Source organism: Saimiri boliviensis, chromosome 18 (assembly GCF_048565385.1).
Source record: "Saimiri boliviensis isolate mSaiBol1 chromosome 18, mSaiBol1.pri, whole genome shotgun sequence".
Taxonomy (NCBI): domain Eukaryota; kingdom Metazoa; phylum Chordata; class Mammalia; order Primates; family Cebidae; genus Saimiri; species Saimiri boliviensis.
The window spans coordinates 42,777,353-42,798,913 of NC_133466.1; the positions used below are offsets into that span (position 1 = coordinate 42,777,353).

At 37.1% G+C, this 21,561-nt stretch overlaps 1 protein-coding gene across 1 annotated transcript in view; it reads left to right on the forward strand.

The window, feature by feature from the left end:
* Positions 1–21,561, forward strand: part of ARL6 (ARF like GTPase 6) — a 41,788-nt gene that overhangs the window by 3,715 nt on the left and 16,512 nt on the right. The window contains exons 3-4 of the mRNA XM_003928332.4: positions 14,864–14,925; positions 15,325–15,393. Of these exons, the coding sequence (XP_003928381.1) occupies positions 14,864–14,925; positions 15,325–15,393 (131 nt within the window). The remainder of the gene's footprint in view (positions 1–14,863; positions 14,926–15,324; positions 15,394–21,561) is intronic.

Sequence of the window (21,561 nt, forward strand, 5' to 3'; positions counted from 1 at the left end):
ATTGTAATAGCTGAAAAATACTCAAAGCTACCACATTTAACATGTAATGTGTGAGTTAAAATTAAGGTCTGCTGCCTATAAAGAAAACCTGTCTGATAGTAGTTTTCCTAATTTCTGGCACCAGTTCCTGAGCCTTCATGTTGAGGCAACTATCCTGTCTTAGAAGAATTAACCTCCAGGTCCTGAGAGAAAAGTGATTTACTTTGCTTTTTTTTTTTTTTTTTTTTTTAATGGTAATTGTAACAGCCAAGGAGCCACTTGAAATAGGATTTCCTAAAGGGTTCCAAACCTTTGTCATTCAGGTATAGGTATAGATATATAACACTTGCTTCCTTCCTGCACCAAGCTCGAGAAGAGTCTCTTGTAACCTTACATCCACTACTAGAACATTATTTTTAAGGAATTAAATAAAATAATTCTAGAAATCTACAATGCTCTAACCTTGCAAAAAAATAGTGCACATCTCATTTTATAGTAAAATTGTCTCCTTTTTTGTGAATAAAATCAGTTTCTAGATAAGTAGTTTTTCCTGGACACAAACGAGTTTTTCATATTAAGTTGTCTTCATGTTTATTTGTTGTTAATGTACTGAGGCTGCTGGTATTTCTAAACTTAATAGGGAGAGAGGGAAGACATTTTAACCTGATCTTTTTCAAAAATCTGATCTTAGCTGTCATTTTTTTTAGAGATAAAGTCTATATACATTTTTAAATTTTTTTCAATCTTTATTCCACTCCCCAGCATGCATGCTCTCATTGTCACATCATCTAGTTTTCATATCATTTTGTATTGATATATAATAGTTGTACAGATTTAGGGGTTACATGTGATAGCTTGATACATGAATACAATGCATAATAATCAAATCAGAGTCATTGGAATATCTATCACCTCAAACATGTATCTTTTTTATATGTTCAGAATATTCTAATTCTTCTTTTCTAGCTGTTTTGAAATACACAGTAAATTATTGCTAACTATGGTCACCCTACTGAATTATCAAACACTAAATCTTATTCCTTTATCTAACTGTATTTTTATACCCATTGATGAACCTCTCTTCATCCCTCTCTCCCCACTACCTTTCCCACCCAGCCTCTGGTGACCACCTACTCTGTATCTCTGTGAGATCTACTTTTTTTAGATCCCACAAATGACTGAGAACATATGATATTTATCTTTCCAGACCTGGCTTATTTCACTTAACATAATGACCTTCAGTTCCATCCATATTGCTGCAAATGACAGGATTTCAGTCTTTTTTTGATAGTCGAAGAATATTTCATTTTGTATATATACCAAATTTTTATTACCCATACATCCATTGATGGGCAAAAATTAATTCCAGATCTTGGCTATTGTGAATGGGGTACTATAAACTTGGGAGTTCAGGTATCTCTTTGATACATTGATTTCCTTTTTGTGGATATGTGCCCAGCAGTAGGTTTGCTGGATCATATAGTAGTTCTATTTTTCGTTTCATGAGGAAATGCCTTACTGTTTTCTGTAGTGGCTGTACTAATTTGCATTCCCACCAACAATCCACGAGAGTTTCCCCTTTTCCACACTTCACTTCCAGCATTCATTGTTTTTTTGTCTTTCTTGATAAAGACCATTTTAACTGGGGTGAAATAATATCTCATTGGGGTTTCGAGGTATATTTTCCTGATGATTAATGATGGTGAGCATTTTTTCATATGCCTGTTGGCCATTTTGTCTGTATTCTTTTGGGAAATGTCTATTCAGATCTTTTATGCATTTTTTAAATCAGATCTTTTGTGGGTTTTTTTTTCTTGCTACTAAATTTAGTTCCTTCTATATTCTGATTATTCTTTGTTGAGTCGATATTATGATATTATGTAACTATTTTCTGTAATTCTATAGGTTGTCTCCTCACATTGTTGACTGTTTCCTTTGCTGTGTAGAAGCTCTGTAGCTTGGTATAGTCCCAGTTATCTATTTTTGCTTCTGTTGCTTGTGCTTCTGAGGTCCTACCACCCATATTAGTGTCCTGAAGCATTTTCACCATGTTTTCTTCTAGTACTTTCATAATATTGGGTCTTCAATGCATTTTGATTTGACTTTTATATGTGGTGGGAGATAGGGGTCTAGTTTCAGTCTTCTACATGGGGTTATCCAGTGTTCCAGCATCATAAGACTATCCTCTTCCCAAAGTAGGTTCTTAGATGTCTTTTTGGAAAATGAGTTGGCTGTAAATACATGGATTTAATTCTGTCTTCTCTGTTCCGTTCTGTTGGTCTATGTATGTGTGTGTTTATGCCAGAACTATGCTTTTTTGGTTATCATGGCTTTGTAGTATAGTTTGAAGTCAGATAGTGTGGTACCTCCATTTGTTCTTTTTGCTCAGGATTATTTTGGCTATTTGGGGTCTTATATGTTTTCATATAAATTTTAGGATTCTTTTTTTATTTCTGTGAATGTTATTGATATTTTGATAGGGATTGCATTGACTCTGTTAATCTCTTCAGGTAGTATAGATATTTTAACAGTGATAATTCTTTCAGTCCATGAACATAGACAGAATAGCTTATCATGTTTTTGTGTCCTCTTCAATTTCTTTTATCAGCAGATTATAGTTTTAAGTTTAGAGATCCTTGGCTTCTTTGTTTGGATTATTCTTAAGTATTTTATATTTTATAGCTATTATATATGGGATTACTTTCTTGATTTCATTTTCAGATTGTTTACTCTTGGTGTATATAAATGCTACTGATTTTTACGTGTAGACTTTCGTATCCTGAAACTTAACTGAATCTGTTTATCAGTTCTAACAGTATTTTTGGTAAAGTCTTTAGGTTTTTCTAAATATAAGTTCATAGATTCTGCAAACAAGGATAATTTGACTTTTTTCTTTCCAATACTGATAACCTTCATTTCTTTTGCCTAATAGCTCTGGCTAGAACTTCTCGTATTGTTTTTGAGTAAAAGTAGTGAAAATGAGCATCTTTGTCTTGTTCCAGGTTTAGAGGAAAGGCTTTCAGTTTTTCTCCTTTTAGCATATTAGCTCCACCAGTATATTAGCTACGGTTTTGTCATTTATGTGGCCTTTATTGTTTTGAGATATATGTCTTCTAATCCAATTTGTTGAGAGTTTTTGTCATAAAGAAATGATGCATTTTGTCAAGTTTTATCCTTGATATTGTTAATGTTATGGGCACATATATTGATTTGTGTATGTTGAACCATCCTTGCATCCCTGAGAGAAATCCTACTTAATCATGGTTAATGAACTTTTTAATAGGTTGTTGGATTCAGTTTGCTAGCATTTTGTTGAAGATTTTTGCATCTGTGTTCTTCAGGGATGTTGGCCTGTAGTTTTCTTTTTAATTAGGTTCCTGACTGGTTTCAGTGTCAGATTAACGCCAGCTTTGTAAGATGAGTTTGGAAGTGTTTTTCTCTCTTTAACTTTTGGGATAGTTTGAGTTGAATTAGTATTTGTTTTTTAAATGTTTGGTAGAATTCCATACTTCCATCAGGTCCTGATATTTTCTTTAATGGGAGACTTTTTATTAATGTTTTGATCTCCTTATTCATTATTGGTCTGTTCAGGTATTTTACTTTTCCGTGATTCAATCTCGGTAGGTTAAATGTATCCGGGAATTTATCCACTTCTAAGTTTTCTAATTTGTTGGCACGTAGTTGTTCATAATAATCTCTAATAATCCCTTGTATTTCTGTGGTATCAGTTGTTATATCTTGTTCTTAAGTTCTAATTTCATTTATTTGGATCTTCTTTCATTTTTTTCCCTAGTTTAGCTAATATTGTCTTAATTTTTTTTATATTTTCAAGAAACCGACATTTTGATTCTTTGATCTTTTATGTATTTTTGGTCTCAATTTCATCAATTTTTGTTATGCTCTTTATTTCTTTCCTTCTACTAATTTTGGATTTGATTTGTTCTTCCTTTTCTAGTTTCTCAAAATGCATCATTGGGTTATTTGAAGTCTTGCTACTTTTTTGATGTATGTGTTTATTGCTATAAACTTCTTCTTTAGTGCTGATTTTGCAGTATTCATCGATTTTGGTATGTTGTATTTCCCTTTTCATTTGTTTTAAGAATGTATTACTCAGGGTTCTTTAGAGTGACAGAACTAGTAGGATAAACATATATAGAAGGGAGTTTAATATGTAGTATTAACTCACACGATCACAAGGCCCCACAATAGGCCTTCTGCAGGCTGAGGAGTAAGGAAGCCAGTCTGAGTCCCAAAACTAAAGAACTTGGAGTCCTATGTTCAAGGAAAGCAAGCTTTTAGCATGAGAGAAAGATGTAGGCCGGGAGCTAAGCAGTCTCACCTTTTCACATTTTTCTGCCTGCTTTATATATTCTGGCCACATTGGCAGGTGATTAGATGGTATCCAGCCAGATTACAGATGAGTCTGCCTTTCCCAGCCCACTGACTCAAATGGTAATCTTCTTTGGCAGCACACTCACAGACACCAGGATCAATACTTTGTATCTTTCAATCTAATCAAATTGACACTCAGTATTAACCATTACAAGTTCACCCTTTGTCAATACACATCTCCTTAGATCATAATCTTCGAATGAAGACAATAATAAGGTCATAATTACACTTAACATAATACAGCTATCCTTCGTACAACCGGAAATATACCAATCCCCAACCCAAATGCTTTGACGTAAAATTAACAGTGCTTAGATGCTGATAGGAAGTCAGCAAGTCTTAATGTCACGTGATAAAGGAAAAAGGAAATAAAATGAAGGTATTTTCTTAGTAGAAGTGTATGCATGCACAAACATGTTTTTAACAAAAGGAGGAAATATTCATGACAATTACAGTCCTCGTTTCTGTAACTGGTCACATGGTCATAACTGGTATGGATGACTGCCTTCATCTACTACTGGTCGTGTGATCATAACTGGTGTGGATGACTGCCTTATTCTACTACTGCTCATGTGATCATAACTGGTTATGGATGACTGCCTTCTTCTACTACCGGTCACGTGATCATAACTGGTATGGATGACGGCCTTCTTCTACTACCGGTCACGTGATCATAACTGGTATGGATGACTGTCGCCTTTTACTACCAGTCACTTGATCATAAGTGGTATGGATGACTGCCTCCTACCGGTCACATGGTCATAACTGGTATGGATGACCACCTTCTTCTACTACCTATTCTGTATTCCTTTTGCCTTCAGCAAGCATCTCAGCAGGTCATGGGTTTTTTTCCTGGTGCAGTGACCCAAACCTTCATTCCTGAAGGATCTGGTTCATTTGTAGTCCTGCCTGGATTGGGCTGCTGTATTTTCTCATTGACCTTAATCACAGGGCATGATAATGCAAAGAGACACCCTAATGCACCTCCTGAATTCCATGCATTCTCTTCCTTCCTTCTGTTGTGGAGTAATAATATGATTTCATCTTGATAGTCCCAGTCAGTCACCCCAGCCAACACTGTAATGCCCTTCTTAGCCTGTTGCCTTAAAAGTAAGAGGAGCCCAAAATGTCCAGGTGGTAATCTTAACTTCCAATTGAATGGAACTGTTGTTGTGTCTCCTTGTGGCATCATTCCCCCTCTGTAACTAAGACCTCTAACCCAGCTGTACATAATGTCATGGGAACAGAAAGCAAAAATTTTGCTAATGGATCACTAGGGGTGACGATAAATGGTTCCGCTTCTACTGTTAAATCTGACATACAGAGAAGAGCGATTACAGGGCTCTTCAAAGATGTAGGTGCTGCCCTCAAAAATCTTTTCACAAAGCATTGGTCAAGGGTATATCTTCTGGACCCTTCCAGCTGGGATGAGTAAGTCTAAAGTAACTAATCCATTCCACCATCCCAGTCGCCCTAAGTCTTGGGTTCCCTTCCTCTAAATTAAACCAAGGGAGATCTGGCATTTCCAACTTGCTCACAGTTGGCCATGTTTTAATCCGCATTTCAGCTAACCAAGCAAATACTGTTAGAACCTTTTTTAACTCCCTGAGCTGGAATATTAAATGTAGAATCCCTGCTTAGGGGGCCCAAATCAATAAATTCAGCCTGATCCAACTCTACTTTCCTTCCACCATCATCCCACACCCTTAATATCCACTCCCATGCCTGCTCTCCAGATCTCTGTTCATATACACTAGAAAACTCAAGCAGTTCTTTTCCAGTGTTGCCCATCTCCTCATGGGTCAAACTCTCAACCTCATCTCTAGGGGCCTACTGGGATTTTAGTTATAGATCTAGAAGCAAACAGGGTTATTGGTGGTGGCTCCTGAGGAGAATCAACATTACCTTGCCTGGCAACTGCCTCAGGGGAGGCCATCACTGTTGTCTTAGGCAGTGCAGGGTTTATTTCCTCAGATAAAGGTGGAAAGGCTAATGGCAGTGTAGCTCAGGGAGGGGATGTTGCCACTACTGGGGTAGTGAAGTTCTTTCTTCCGACCAAAAAGTTTCATCAGAGTTTACAAGCGCAGCGTCCTCAGCTTCATCAGGGTCCTGCCACACGGCCCCATTCCAAGTTGCAGGATGCCATTCTTTTCCGATCAATGCCCTCACTTGAACAGTAGACACCTGGCAAGGCTGTGCATGCACTTTTGGGGCAGGTCGGCCATTCTCATGATAAGAGCTTGTGTCTGTTTTTCCGTAAGTTTCAACTCTTTCTCTACAGGGGATAAGACTCACTCAGGACAGTCTTAGTGGATTGAAGGTTCAGTATCTGCTTCTGAAGCCAGAAGCAGTCCCCGAGTTCATAATTTTCTTTGATTACTTTGTCCAGTGAACATAGCAGCAGCCAACCAACTTGATGATGTTCCTTGGTTCTCCACATATAGTAAAAGGTATTATTTATAGAGTCACTGAACTCCATGCCTCTCCCGAGCGGTGAATCAGGAGTGTCAAATGCATTTATTTTGCCTAACTCTCTTAGCAGTTCATACCAAGGACTATCAGTGTTCACCATACTATTAAAAGTAGAGTCCTTAGCATTTGGGGGTCTAATCATATTAAGCAGCCAACTCCAGAAACCCCGAAACCAGCAAAAGAACTCCATTCTTAATATTCTGTTCCTCTAGAACCACTCCTGGCACCATCATCTATACTAGTCAGGGTTCTCTAGAGGGACAGAACTAATAGAATATGTATATCCTATTATAGACTCCCATATATGTGTGTATGTGTGTGTGTGTGTGTGTGTGTCCTTTAAGAACCTATATACATATATGTGTGTGTGTGTATATATATGTATTTATAAAGGGGAGTCTATTAATAAGAATTAACTCACATGATCACAAGCCCCCACAATACACCATCTGCAAGCTGAGGAACAAGGAACCCAATCCAAGTCCCAAAACTGATGAATTTAGATTCTGATGTTCAAGGGCAGGAAGCATCCAGCATAGGAGAAAGATGTAGGCTGGGAGGCTAAGCCAGTCTAGTATTTTCACATTTTTCTGCCTGCTTTATGTATTGAGGCCACACTGACAGCTGATTAGATTGTGCCCACCCAGATGCAGGATGTGTCTGCCTCTCCCAGCCAACTGACTCAAAATATTAATCTCCTTTGGCAGCACCCTCACAAACACATCCAAGATCAATACTTTGCATCCTTCAATCCAAAATCAAGTTGACACTCAGTATGAACCATCACAAAGAACTTTAGAATTTCTTTCTTAATTTCTTCATTCACCCGTTGAATATTAGGAAGCATATTAACTTCCATGTGTTTTTATAGTTTCCAAAGTTCCTCTTATTATTGATTTCTGGTTTCATTCCATTGTGGTTAGAGAAGATACTTGATAGATCGCTACCTTTTAAAATTTGTTGAGATTTGTTTTGTTGCCTAACATATGATCTATTTTGGAGAATGTTTCGTCTGATGATGAGGATAATGTGTATTCTGCAGCTGTTGGATGGAATGTTCTATAAATGTTTACTAGGTCCATTGGGTCTATTTTCTTTTCACTGGGATTGTTGTTGATGTCTGAATGATCTGCCTGTTACTGAGAATGGGGTGTTGAAGTCCTCTCCTGTTACTGTATTACAGTCTGTCTTACCCTTTTTATCTCTATTAATGTTGGCTTGATATATTACAGTGTTTTCATGTTGAAGGCACATATATTTACAGTTGCTGTATTCTCATTCTGAATTTACTCCTTTATCCTGATATAGAAGTTTTCTTTGTCTCTTTTTACAGTCTTTAACTTGTAATCTGTTTTATCTGACCTAAATGTAGCTACTCCTGCTCTTTGTTGGTTTCCATTTACATAGAATGTCTTTATCCATTTTGTTTTCAGCCTATGTGTATTTTTATAGATGAAGCGAGTTTTTTGTTGAAAGCACATAGTTGGGTCTTTTTTTTTTTTTTTAATCCATTCAGCCACTCTCTTCTAATTGAAGAAGGTGGTTTATTTACATTTAATACTGTTACTGATAGGTAAGGACTTACCTTTGCCATTTAGTAAATTTTTCTCTGGTTGTTTTGTAGCTCTTTTCCTTTCTTCCTTTATTCCTTTCTTAAGGATATAGTTAAGTGATTTTTCTTTGTGGCTAAGTGATTTGTTGGGGATTGGTCAGAGTGGTAAAAAAGGCTATAGGGAAAGAAGCAGGCCTTTTGAAAGGTCAAAAGGCTTTGCAAAGCTTCAATGGAGAGTAAGCTGAAGGCAGCTGTTCTCTTACCCTGAGGCAAAGGGTGAGAAGTAGGTACAAGGGAATGCAGGGGAGTTTATCTAAATAGGCTTGTTTATTTATGTTGTCCGGAAACTGACCTGTGATCACCCTCGTGAGAGACTGCTCACTGCAAGAGGGGACATGACAATGTTAATTACCCACAGATTGTGTTGGCTCCAGGCTTTTGGCATTACGTGTGTACTGAATAAACGCAAGCAGCGCCAGCTTACGGAGGCTGTTCACTCTGCGGGCAGTCCCCTAGCGCTCTTTGATTGCATACCTGTGTCAGTATTCCTTACATCCATCGCATCTGCAGGACAGACTCACTGTGATTTTTCTCTGGTAGTATGTTTGGGTGTGTTGATTTTTTATTTTCAGTGTATCTGTTATAGAGTTTTGCTTCTGGTTGCCATGAGGCTTAGAAAATAAATCTTATAACAAGTTATTTAAAATAAATCCATAGCTAATCATTGATCACAAAGAAACAAAAGAAAAACTAAAAAACTCTACACTTGAACTCCGTTCTCCCCACATTTTGAATTTTTGTCTTCTCTGTTTACATCTTTTTATATCTCTTAAGAAATTGCTGTCATTATTTTTTATAGATTTTGTTTTTCGGTCTTCATACTAGACCTATATGAGTAGATTACATACCACAATTACAGTTATTAGAGTATTCTGAGTTTGTCTTTTTTTATTGACTTTTACCAGTGGGTTTTATACCTTAAAATATATTCTTTTTGCCTGTTAGCATCCTTTTCACAAAGATTGAAAAACTCGCTTTAGCATTTCTTTCAAGACAGTTTTGGTGGCGATGAATTCCCTCTACTTTTGTTTGCCTGGGAAAGACTTTCATGTTTGAAGGATAGGTTTGCTGGGCCCAGTATTCTCATTTTTTTTTTTTTTTAAGTTTTTTCTGTTTCAGCACTTTGAATGTGCTGTCTCACTCCCTTGTGGCATGTATGGTTTCTGCTGAGAAGTCGATTGCCAGACAAACTGTAACTCCTTTCTGTTATTTGCTTCTTCTCTCTTGCTGCTTTTAGGATTGTCTCGTTTCTTTATCCTTGAGAGTTTGTTCATTGAATGGCTTTGGGTAATCTCATTTGAGCTGTATCTATTTGGTGATATTTCACCTTTCTGAAACTGGATATTTATATCTTTTTTTAAACTTGGAAAATTTTCTGTTATTTTTTCTTTGAATAAGCTTTCAGTCCCTTTTTCTTTCTAAACTCCCTCTTGAACACCAATGATTCTTAGATTTGCTTTTTTGATGTTATTTTTTGTATTGTGTAGATATTTTCATTTCTTTTTATTCTGCACTTTTATTCTGTTTGTTTTCCAAAACCTGTCTTAGAGCTCACCGATTCTTCTGCTTGATTTATTTTGCTAAGAGCCTCTAATGTATTTTTTTCAGTTTAGCACATGTATTTCTTAGTTCCAAGACTTCTCTTTGTTTTTTTTTTAATTATTGTTTCTCTGTTAAATATATCCTATAAATTTTTGAATGATTTTCCTATGTTATCTTGGAGTTTTCTATTTTACTTCTTGATCTGAGTGCTCACACATTGCCATCTCATTAGGGTTAGTCACTAGTTCCTTGCTGTGTTCATTAAGGGACATCATGGTTCCCTGTTTGCTGTTTTTTCTTGTCTTCACAGTGAAAGATTAGTTATTTATTTTCCAGTCTTCACTCTCTAGTTTGTTTTGACTTCTCCTGGGCATGTTTGCTTAGAGTTTCTTTACAATTCACCTAGTGAATGTCCTTTACCTTAGGACACTGCCTTCTTTTCAGAATGAAATACAGCCTTCAGGCCAGATTTGTCTTAGATCTCACAGATATTCAAAGAACTGCCCATTATGGATTGTGGGGAGTGGTCAGAGAGAGAAAACCTTGTCCATGTAAGATTCTGACTGAGGGTCCTGTGGAACATGCCTTCTAGGGCAGGATGCTGCTCAACAGCCACTCTAATTTGGCATCTCCTTTGGCTGACATAAAAAAAAATTCAAAGACTGAAGTCTCTAGTCTACTTCCTCTCTTTGTCACTAGCTGTCCTCAGGGATTTTTCTCCCTTCAAGCCCTCAGGATCCCGTGGGTTAAGGCAGAAAACAGTTTTCCTGCAGAAGAACTCAAGATGGGAAAGGTAGCTGTCTGACTCAATCATTATTTTTCCATTATAGAAACATGATTCCAAGAAGTCTATTTCTTTTAATATCTGCTCAGAGTTTTTCACTTGTCTGTTGCCCTGGGGATCATCTCACCTGAAGAGTTGAGTTTTGGGATGTTGCTTGTGCTAATCTTAGTATTGGATATTTGTTTTTGTTTCTATGGGAGATAGTAAAGCCGGATTGCCTCTTGCATCTACTTCATTTTGGTGATGCTACCCTTATTCTAGTTTTGGGTTTTTTTTAGGGTTTGGTTTTTTTTTTTACACAGGGTCTCGCTCTGTGTGCAGTCTTGGCTCATTGCAACTTCCATCTCCCGGGCTCAAGTGATTCTCCTGCCTCAGCCTCCAGAGTGGTTGGGATTACAGGCATGTACCACCACACTCTGCTAATATATTTGTATTTTTAGTAGAGATGGGTTTTCACCATGCTGGCCAGCCCAGTCTCTAACTCCTGATCTCAGTTGATCCACCCGCTTCAGCCTCCCAAAGTGCTGGGATTACAGGCGTGAGCCACCGTGCCTGGCCACCCTTATTCTTTATATTTAAAACAATCTAAAATTGTTTAGTTGATAACTTGCATATTCACTTCACAACTTGCTTATTCAATTTCTCCCGTTATAAAAGAGCATAGATTTTTCTCTTGTTCAGCAGTGAATCCGAAATACATGGAATAATGCTTGGCACTTTGAATGAATGGATTGATGGATGATTTTTCAACTTCTATTTTTGGCCAGGAGCTTATGATTGATACCACCAAGGATGTAATTTTTGGCAGACTTAATGAAACTAACCAAATAGGATCTCTCTCAGAAATCTTATTATGTTCCTGTTTATGTCGGTGTGTCTTTGGGCTGTCTCAGAATGTTTTGTTCCACTCAACCAATACAATAACCACAGGAGATTTGTTCTGGGACACACATTCCCACCACCCCTTCCACCCTCCCACAGATACCAAAATCCTGTGGATGCTTGAGTCCCTTACATAAAATGGTGTAGTATTTGCATATAACTTATGCACATCCTCCCATATACCTTAAATCATTTCTAGATTACTAATAATACTTTAAGACAATGTAAATACCATGTAATTAGTGTTTATTTCCACATTTGTAATACTTTTATTGTTAAATAGTATTGTTACCTTTTTTTTTTTTTTTGAGACGGAGTTTCGCTCGTTACCCAGGCTGGAGTGCAATGGCGCGATCTCAGCTCACTGCAACCTCCGCCTCCTGGGTTCAGGCAATTCTCCTGCCTCAGCTTCCTAAGTAGCTGGGATTACAGGCACGCCCCCAGCTAATTTTTTGTATTTTTAGTAGAGACAGAGTTTCACCATGTTGACCAGGATGGTCTCGATCTCTTGACCTCGTGATCTACCCGCCTCAGCCTCGCAAAGTGCTGGGATTACAGGCGTGAGCCACCGCGCCCGGCCACCTTTTTAAAAATTGTTATTTTCAATTCATGTTGGTTAAATCTGTGTATTTAGAAGCTATAGATACAGAGGGCTGACTGTAATTCCTACACTCTTTTGTCCAGTTTTCAGAATGACCAAATGTATTTGTTGTTGGATAGAACAGAGGGAGATTGCTGTTAAAAACTATCTTTTGGAATACAATAGAGGAAAATGAGTTCCACTTTAGTTTGGAAGCAATTGCTCACATATCTTATTCTATCCTGATTAATTAAAGTTTCTTTTTCTGATTACTTTCTACTAGAACTTTTGAAGTAATGGGAAGAAAAGAAAACTTAGGAATTTTATTTCTACAAGTAAAGTAACAAGTTTCTCTGGAAATAGTTTGTGAAGAAGTTAGGTGATTGTGGGGAGGCTAGGGAAATGTTCTAATTAGGATTCATTGAAGACAAAGTTACTGTTTTAATATACTTTTTTTGAGACTTCTTTAAACTTTAGCTTCCTATTTTGTTACTGGATTCTTTTTTTTTGAGGCGGAGTTTCGCTCTTGTTACCCAGGCTGGAGTGCAATGGCGCAATCTCGGCTCACCGCAACCTCCGCCTCCTGGGTTCAGGCAATTCTCCTGTCTCAGCCTCCTGAGTAGCTGGGATTACAGGCACGCACCACCATGCCCAGCTAATTTTTTGTATTTTTTTTTTTAGTAAGAGACGGAGTTTCACCTTGTTGACCAGGATGGTCTCGATCTCTTGACCTTGTGATCCACCCACCTCGGCCTCCCAAAGTGCTGGGATTACAGGCTTCAGCCACCGCGCCCGGCGGATTCTTTATCTTTATAGTAATAGCTGATAATTTTGTCACATGATTGGCACATTTAATGCCCTTTAAATCAAAATAATGAAGTTTGGGTAACATTAAAACTTTAGGAAACTTCTTATTGCAAAGTTTGTTCTAAAATGAAGGAAGCCCAAGGTATGAGGCAGGAATCTTAGTAGCAGGAAATGAATTTTGTCTAACATAAACAAAAATATATTTTTGGAAAAATAACTAGATCAGGTCTTGGAACAGATAGAAGTAAAATCGAAAAGCTAAATAAACAAACTTCAGAAAGGCAAAACAAGGGCAGCTCTGGAGAGCCTTTTTCCCAGCGCGTTGCTGTACTGTGTAGATGACCAGGCTCCACTGAATTTTGAGCTGCTGTCTTTCCTTGAATTTAAATTTCCCAGAAATAGACTACCAGAGTGAATGTAATAGTGCGAGGCAAAACTTTTCCCTCTACTATTCTTTTTTAAAAGCAACAAGATGAACTGAAGGGGAATTTTTTTTAAGTAATAATGACAATGTGAAAAGAATTAGGAATGTGACTGCAATCAGTGAGCACATAATTATAATAATATCAGAAATTTGTTGAGTATTTACTGTGTTGAGTATTCTATATCCATTAACTCATTTAGTGATGATAACTTTATGAGTTAAGGATAATAATAATGTATTTCACATTTGAGAAAACCAGGCTTAGAAAAATTAAGTAGTTTGTCCAAGGTAGCAGAGCCAAGTAGGAGCAATTAGGAGGCTGGTACAATAATTCAAAGCAAGACATAATTAGTGTCTGAACTAAGTTAGTGAGATAGAACCAAAAAGCTTGGAGAATGACTGCGTTGAGAATGCGAAAGGAGGAGTCAATATTGACTTCTAGGCATCTGGATCAGAAAGTGGATATATTTTTATTCCAACAGAGGAATAGTTTTTCTGGTGAAAGTGCTAGGAGGCATTCAGCAAGTTAGATTGTTAGTAGAATACATTTTAATTGTCAGTGGGACTTGTCAACATGTCTCTTACTCTACTCTAGCCTCTTTTTGATCTCTTCTCCACACAGAATTACTACCATTGCCTTCAATCCCTTACCTCTCTTACCGCAACACATCGCTCTTTATCTTAACCAACACACTTTGGACATTCAGGCTTTCTGCATTTCCTCAGTGGCAAGTTCCTTCCTTCCTCTGGATTGTGCACTGACAGATTTCTCCAACTGGAATGTTCTTTGTCAATAACTTGTTACAGTTCTGCCCCTCCTGTCGTTCACTCCTGGGTCAGATGTCACCTCTTCAGAGACTTTTCCTGTGTACCTTTCTTCCATCCACCTTCCAGCCCCTTTCTCCTGCCTCCCACCCCCAAATCATTTGTTTTTACACTTACGTCTGCTCAAAATTGTGTTCAATTGTTGCTTAGTTTTTTGTTGCTATTTACGTCTTCTAGCTTGTAAACTCCATGAAGGCAGGAGCCATCTACACATGAGTGCAGTCTGGAACTTATATAAACTCAATAAGTGTGTGTTGAAAGATTAGAAAGTCCTACATGTGAACTCAGGGTGACTTATTAAACAACTTATAAAACCTTTATATCCTTGGTAACATGCCACAAGCCACAACTGTGAATTAACATTATGCATATTCATAATTAATAAACCCTAAACTTCTATAAAGAATTCACACACAGTGATCTTATTGAAAACATTATAACTTTGTTAAATCCTGTAATCTCCATTGTGACAGATTTTAGAAACTGAAAATCTGGATACTTTAACTTGAGGAAAAACTCATCTCTAGTCATTGTAAATTTCTGAATTTGTCTTTTCTCTTAAAGGCTCAATCTCAAGATATCATTCCAACAACAGGATTCAGCATCGAGAAATTCAAGTCATCCAGGTAATCCACTTTATCCCTTGACAAAAAAATTGCAAGTGAAAAATAACAGTATTAGGTCTGCCTGGTCATTCTTCGTACCCTTAGAGAAAAGTCGTTTGTTGTTTCAGAATCTCGTAGGTATTAACATGTTTCTACCACTATGGCTGGTTTATTTTTCAGAATTTAGAGTTTGGGCAAACTCTGATAACTCACTAGCAAATAAAACATCTGTTTTATGTTATTTATTGCAAAGTCATATTTATATTAATAAATTTATTTCATATAACTTTTATTTGTAAATTGGCCCATGTTGAATATTGCATTTGAAGGCTAATTTCTTTGATCGTAAATAATTTAAAATTGTAAGTAAAAGTTATGCTTTTAGTTTATAATGTAGTCATGCTTCACTTCTTTTTGTAGTTTATCGTTTACGGTGTTTGACATGTCAGGTCAAGGAAGGTACAGAAATCTCTGGGAACACTATTATAAGTAAGTACATCTGTGAATGTTGCTTAACTAGATGGTTTTATTTTACTAATAATAATGACTAGAAATCCAAAGAATTATATGGCTAAGTTGTTTGGCTTTTTTTTTTCCATATGATTTATGAACATTTCCTAATCTAAAAAATATGTAATCAAACTCAACATTATTTGTCAAATGCTTCAGGTCCTTCATGACTGTGGCCTCGCTGTATTTTGAATGCCCTGTTCTATCCTACTTCACTTCAGTTTAAGGTTAACATATTCCTGCTTTAAAAATCAGCTCAAAAGTCATCTCCGCTGAAGTTTCACTGTTCTGTGCAGTTATTTTGTCCTCATCATTCACATGGCACTTTGTCCATTTCCATCTCTGTAATCATATTTACTATGGCTTGAAGTTATGTGCCACAGCTGCCTCCCTAGTGGAAGTGTGAACTTCTCAAGGGAAGGGATTATTTCTTCCTCATATTGTTTTCTCAAGGCCTAGTATGATGCTCAGCATATAAGCCAGTAAATATCATTCGCTAAATTTAGTGAAAAATAACAGTGTTGCCTAACAGTTGATCCATTGTTCTATGAGTAATTTGAAACAAGTTATTTGTCAGCATATGCAAGTCAGGTGCTCACTAATTACAGTGAATCCTTGATATCCTTGGGTGCTGCATACCTGGATTCAGCCAACTGTAGATCAAAAACATTTGGGGGAAAACATGCCATAAAGTTCCAAAAAGCAAAACGTAAATTACCATCCACTAGCTACTATATTGAAAGCACATGAATGAGATGATGTATGGGCATTGTATTAGGTATTACAAGTAATCTAGGGTGACTTAAAGAATATGGAAGAATTTGCATAGGTTATATGCAAATGCCAAGCCATTTTATCTAAGAGATTTGAGCCTCTGCAGATTTTGGTATTTGAAGGGGATCCTGGAACAAATCCCCCACCAAAACCAAGGGATGACTGTATTTCAGACTAATAGCTGTCAAGTTACTAGGACCCAAATGTGTTAAATCTTCTGGAGATTTGCATATGGTAATAAAATAAATTTATTAATATTGTTAGGACTTCTAATTTTGTTAAGACTCCATTAAGAGCAATGTAACTCACTTTTAGAGTCTGAAACTGTAAGAGTATCTCTTAACTAAATTCTCTTTTGTCATTATGAACTTCTGTTTCGAAATGATACGTGATATTTACCAGATAAGATTTAGATTTTCATTAAGTCTTTCCTGATAATGTGAGAACAAACATTGTAAGGTATATATTTTTGGGATATGAACCAGAGGAGATTTATTCAAATTTTTTTCAGTGAGTCCTTCAATAAATTGAAGGCCTATTTAATTCGTAGATAGAGAAGACTTCTGAGAGAGAGAAAAGAAGAGAGTGCTTCAGGGTCAATTTGGAAAAGAAAAAGTGGCACCTTTGTGGTATTCTGCATTAAATTCCTTGGGAGATGCATTTTATGTGTTTGTTTGTTTAGAAAACCTAAGTTGTCAATACAGGATTTTTTAAATTCCTCCTCCAGTTAGTTAATAATCCCTTCTAAAATACGTGTTTAGCTGCTTTAAAAATACTTTAATTTTTATTACAAAAATATAGCGAGAGAGATAATAGTAGGAAAGTGAACTTTGTTTTTATTTGATTTTAGCTCCTTTTTTCTTCATGCTGTTTTTGGAAGAAATTTATGAATTCCAGAATAGTATGGTTACATTGTAGATTGAATGGAGAATATGATTACTATTGAAAAGTCAACAATAAAAGTAAATTTTCTTTCCCTATTTACTCATTTTTCTGTGAAAAAAAAGTATATTTTGATCTATTAGAGTGAAAAAGGTTACAAAGATTAGTAAAGTATTCTCTTGTCAAAATTAGCCACTCCTGTGAGAATGTAATATCTTTTTCAGGGTAACTTATTGATACCCATTAAAGTAAAAAATGTTCATAACCTCCAGCAAGCATTTTTACTTTTAGAAAAGTATTCTATGACCAGCACTTGGGCAAAAATATATGTAGAAGGATATATATTAGTATTATTTATAACATTTTTATACCAATTATGTAAAAATATTACTTTAAATATTTATCTTTACTGTAAGTATGTGCTTCATATGTATAGAAAGAAGAAAGGTGTTAATGGAATATGCACCAAACCATTAGTAGCATTCATTTTTGGAACAGTGGGATTGTAAGAGTTTACTTTTTTTTTTCACATCCTCTTTGGTGAAGAGAGACATTTACTTTCTAATCTATATGATTCTATAATGTTAAATATTCTATAATTTTTGCATATTATTTTTACAATATAAAAAGGTAATAGCATGCAAAAATAGAAGGAGTGCACATTTTTTTTTTTTGTTTGTTTGTTTGTTTGTTTTTTGAGACGGAGTTTCGCTCTTGTTACCCAGGCTGGAGTGCAATGGCTCGATCTCGGCTCACCGCAACCTCCGCCTCCTGGGTTCAGGCAATTCTCCTGCCTCAGCCTCCTGAGTAGCTGGGATTACAAGGAGTGCACATTTTTAAAGTTTGGAGAATATAGAAGAGAATATTGAAAACGTTTCTGATCAATCTCACCATTCATAAATTCACCGTTGTCAATCTTTTTGATATGTTTCTTCTTTTTTGAAATATTTAATATATCCTTTATATAACTAAGGGAAAAGGAACCATCTAAATTGTGTACCATGTATCATTTTGTATCTTGCTTTCTTCAGTTAACATTCTGTGGTATGGATAAATCAAGAAAAACATGCAATGAATATAACTCACGGCTGCCTAATACTTTTTCACACAGTTTTGCCAAAATTTCTTTAACCATTTCTGTACTCTAGGCCATGAAGACTATCTCAGTTTTTGAAAATTGTATATGTTATTCATGTCCAATAGTACCGAATATTAACTGCATTTAATAAAGAGATCTTCCAAACAGGCTTTGTGTGGGCAACAAGGCCGTTTTACTTCTTGCTTGGGTGCAAGCGAGCTGAATCCAAGAAAGGACAGGTGAAGGGAGTTAGGGTGGGAATTGGTTTTATAGGTTGGGGTAATTTTGGGGGGCGGGGGTGTTGCAGAGTAAGATCAGTTACCGTGGTGGGGGTAGGGGCAAGGAGTATACATGACCACAAGTTCAGTTACAACGAAGATGGCAGGATGGGCCGGGCGCGGTGGCTCAAGCCTGTAATCCCAGCACTTTGGGAGGCCGAGGCGGGTGGATCACGAGGTCAAGAGATCAAGACCATCCTGGTCAACATGGTGAAACCCCGTCTCTACTAAAAATACAAAAAAGTAGCTGGGCATGGTGGCACATGCCTGTAATCCGAGCTACTCAGGAGGCTGAGGCAGGAGAATTGCCTGAACCCAGGAGGCGGAGGTTGCAGTGAGCCGAGATCGCGCCATTGCACTCCAGCCTGGGTAACAAGAGCGAAACTCCGTCTCAAAAAAAAAAAAAAAAAAAAGGTTGGCAGGATGGGTGAGAGGTATTCACATTTATCGTAAGAACAGTTAAGATGGCAGGATGGGTGAGAGGTATTCACATTTATCGTAAGAGCAGTTAAGATGGCAGGATGGGTGAGAGGTATTCACATTTATCGTAAGAACAGTTAAGATGGCAGGATGAGTGAGAGGTATTCACATTATCATAAGAGCAGTTAAGATGACAGGATGGGTGAGGTATTCATGAGGGTTATTCACATTATCATAAGAAGAGTTAAGATGGCAGGATGGATGAGGTATTCACATTATCATAAGGACAGTTAAGATGGCAGGATGCGTGAGGGATATTCACATTATCATAAGAACAGTTAAGATGGCAGGATAGGTGAGGTATTCACATTATCATAAGGACAGTTAAGATGGCAGGATGCGTGAGGGGTATTCACATTATCATAAGAACAGTTAAGATGGCAGGATGAATGAGGTATTCACATTATCATAAGAAGAGTTAAGATGGCAGGATGGATGAGGTATTCACATTATCATAAGGACAGTTAAGATGGCAGGATGCGTGAGGGGTATTCACATTATCATAAGAACAGTTAAGATGGCAGGATGGGTGAGGTATTCACATTATCATAAGGACAGTTAAGATGGCAGGATGCGTGAGGGGTATTCACATTATCATAAGAACAGTTAAGATGGCAGGTGGGGTGAGAGGCTTGTCCAGGGAAGCTCCACTGAGTGATTAGGGACAATGGTGAACGCAGGCAGCTGGTGGGAGGTGATAGCCAAGGCAGGCAGGACTTCAGACTTTCTGGTTCCAGGCTTACATATGGAGACAGTAAACAGTCCTTCAGTCAAAATCTTGTTGTGTAAATCTTAGCCCCAGGTCATGATTCCTTACAGTGAATTTCAGAAATAAAATCACTGGCTCAGTGATTGAACATTTTTATAGATCCTATCAGATATTTCTGATTGTTCTGATTTCTATATATACCGGTAATAATATGTCTCTGATAATCTGCATTATCCTTTTTTAATGACGAGAAAATTTTTATATTCATTTATTAATCACGTTCAAGTTTAAAATCTTAATTTGTAACTAGAATAAGTGATTTGCAAAAAAAGCACAGATATCCAAAAAATACATGAGAAGATATTGAACCTCACAGACAATTAATGACCTACATGAAGATAATATGCTATTAGAATGGCAAATATTGGAAAGAAGAGTAATAGCCAGTGCTGGCAAAGAAGTGACAAAAGTGCTGAGTCATGTAAATTGATGCAGCTTTTCTGGAGGACAGTTTGCACATGTTTTTCCTAAACTTTAAATTATGTATGTAGTCCTAGAATTGTTATTCCTAAGAATAAATCTTAAAGCATCAAGAACTTTTAAAATAGAGGTATCTCTAGGAGAATATTTGCCTAAAGTTTTTCATAATGGTGAAAATTGGAAATAACCAAAAAGCCCAGCAATAATTGTTTCACACAATATTTGATGACACATTCATGCAGTGTAATACTCTAGAATCATTAAAAGAAGGTGGTGCAGAGGAATAATTAATAATTTTTCGGCCGGGCGCGGTGGCTCAAGCCTGTAATCCCAGCACTTTGGGAGGCCGAGGCAGGTGGATCACAAGGTCAAGAGATCAAGACCATCCTGGTCAACATGGTGAAACCCCATCTCTACTAAAAATACAAAAAATTAGCTGGGCATGGTGGCGCGTGCCTGTAATCCCAGCTACTCAGGAGGCTGAGGCAGGAGAATTGCCTGAACCCAGGAGGCGGAGGTTGCAGTGAGCCGAGATCGCGCCATTGCACTCCAGCCTGGGTAACAAGAGCGAAACTCTGTCTCAAATAATAGTAATAATAATAATTTTTCAAGTGCTGGTATGATCCATCAGTGAATACTTAAACTAGTTCAATCACTGGCTATCAGCTTTTAAAAAATCAAATAGAATAAAATAAAAGCTATTTGTAAGTATTTTTTCAGAAGACTTTCACTTAAGATATGTCTACATTTCTCCTAATGCTATCCCTCCTTTAGCCCCCGCCACCTTCCAAAAGGTCCCAGTGTGTAATGTTCCCCTCCATGTGTCCATATGTTCTTACTGTTCAATTCCCACTTAAGAGTAAGAACATGTGGTGTTTGGTTTTCTGTTCCTATGTTAGTTTCCTGAGAATGATGTCTCCAGCTTCATCTGTGTCCCTGCAAAGTACATGAACTATCCTTTTTTATGGCTGCATAGTATTCCATGATGTAGATGTGCCACATTTTCTTTTATCTAGTCTATCATTGATGGGCATTTAGGTTGGCTCTAAGTCTTTGCTATCATAAACAGTGATGCAATAAATAAACATGTTTATGTGTTTTTAAAGCAGAATGATTTATAATCCTTTGAGTATAAACTCGGTAATGGGATTGCTAGGTATTTCTAGTTCTAGATCCTTGAGGAATCGCCACACCATCTTCCACCACGATTGAACTAATTTACAGTTTCACCAACAGTGTAAAAGTGTTCCTAATGTAGCACAGGGGTTCATGAGTGCAGCAAACCACCATGGCACGTGTATACCTATGTAACAAACTTGCACATTGTGCACATGTATGCCAGAATTTAAAATTTACTAGTAAAAGAAGGAAACATAAAAAGAGCATAAGGCCGGATGCGGTGGCTCAAGCCCGTAATCCCAGCACTTTGGGAGGCCGAGGTGGGTGGATCACGAGGTCGAGAGATC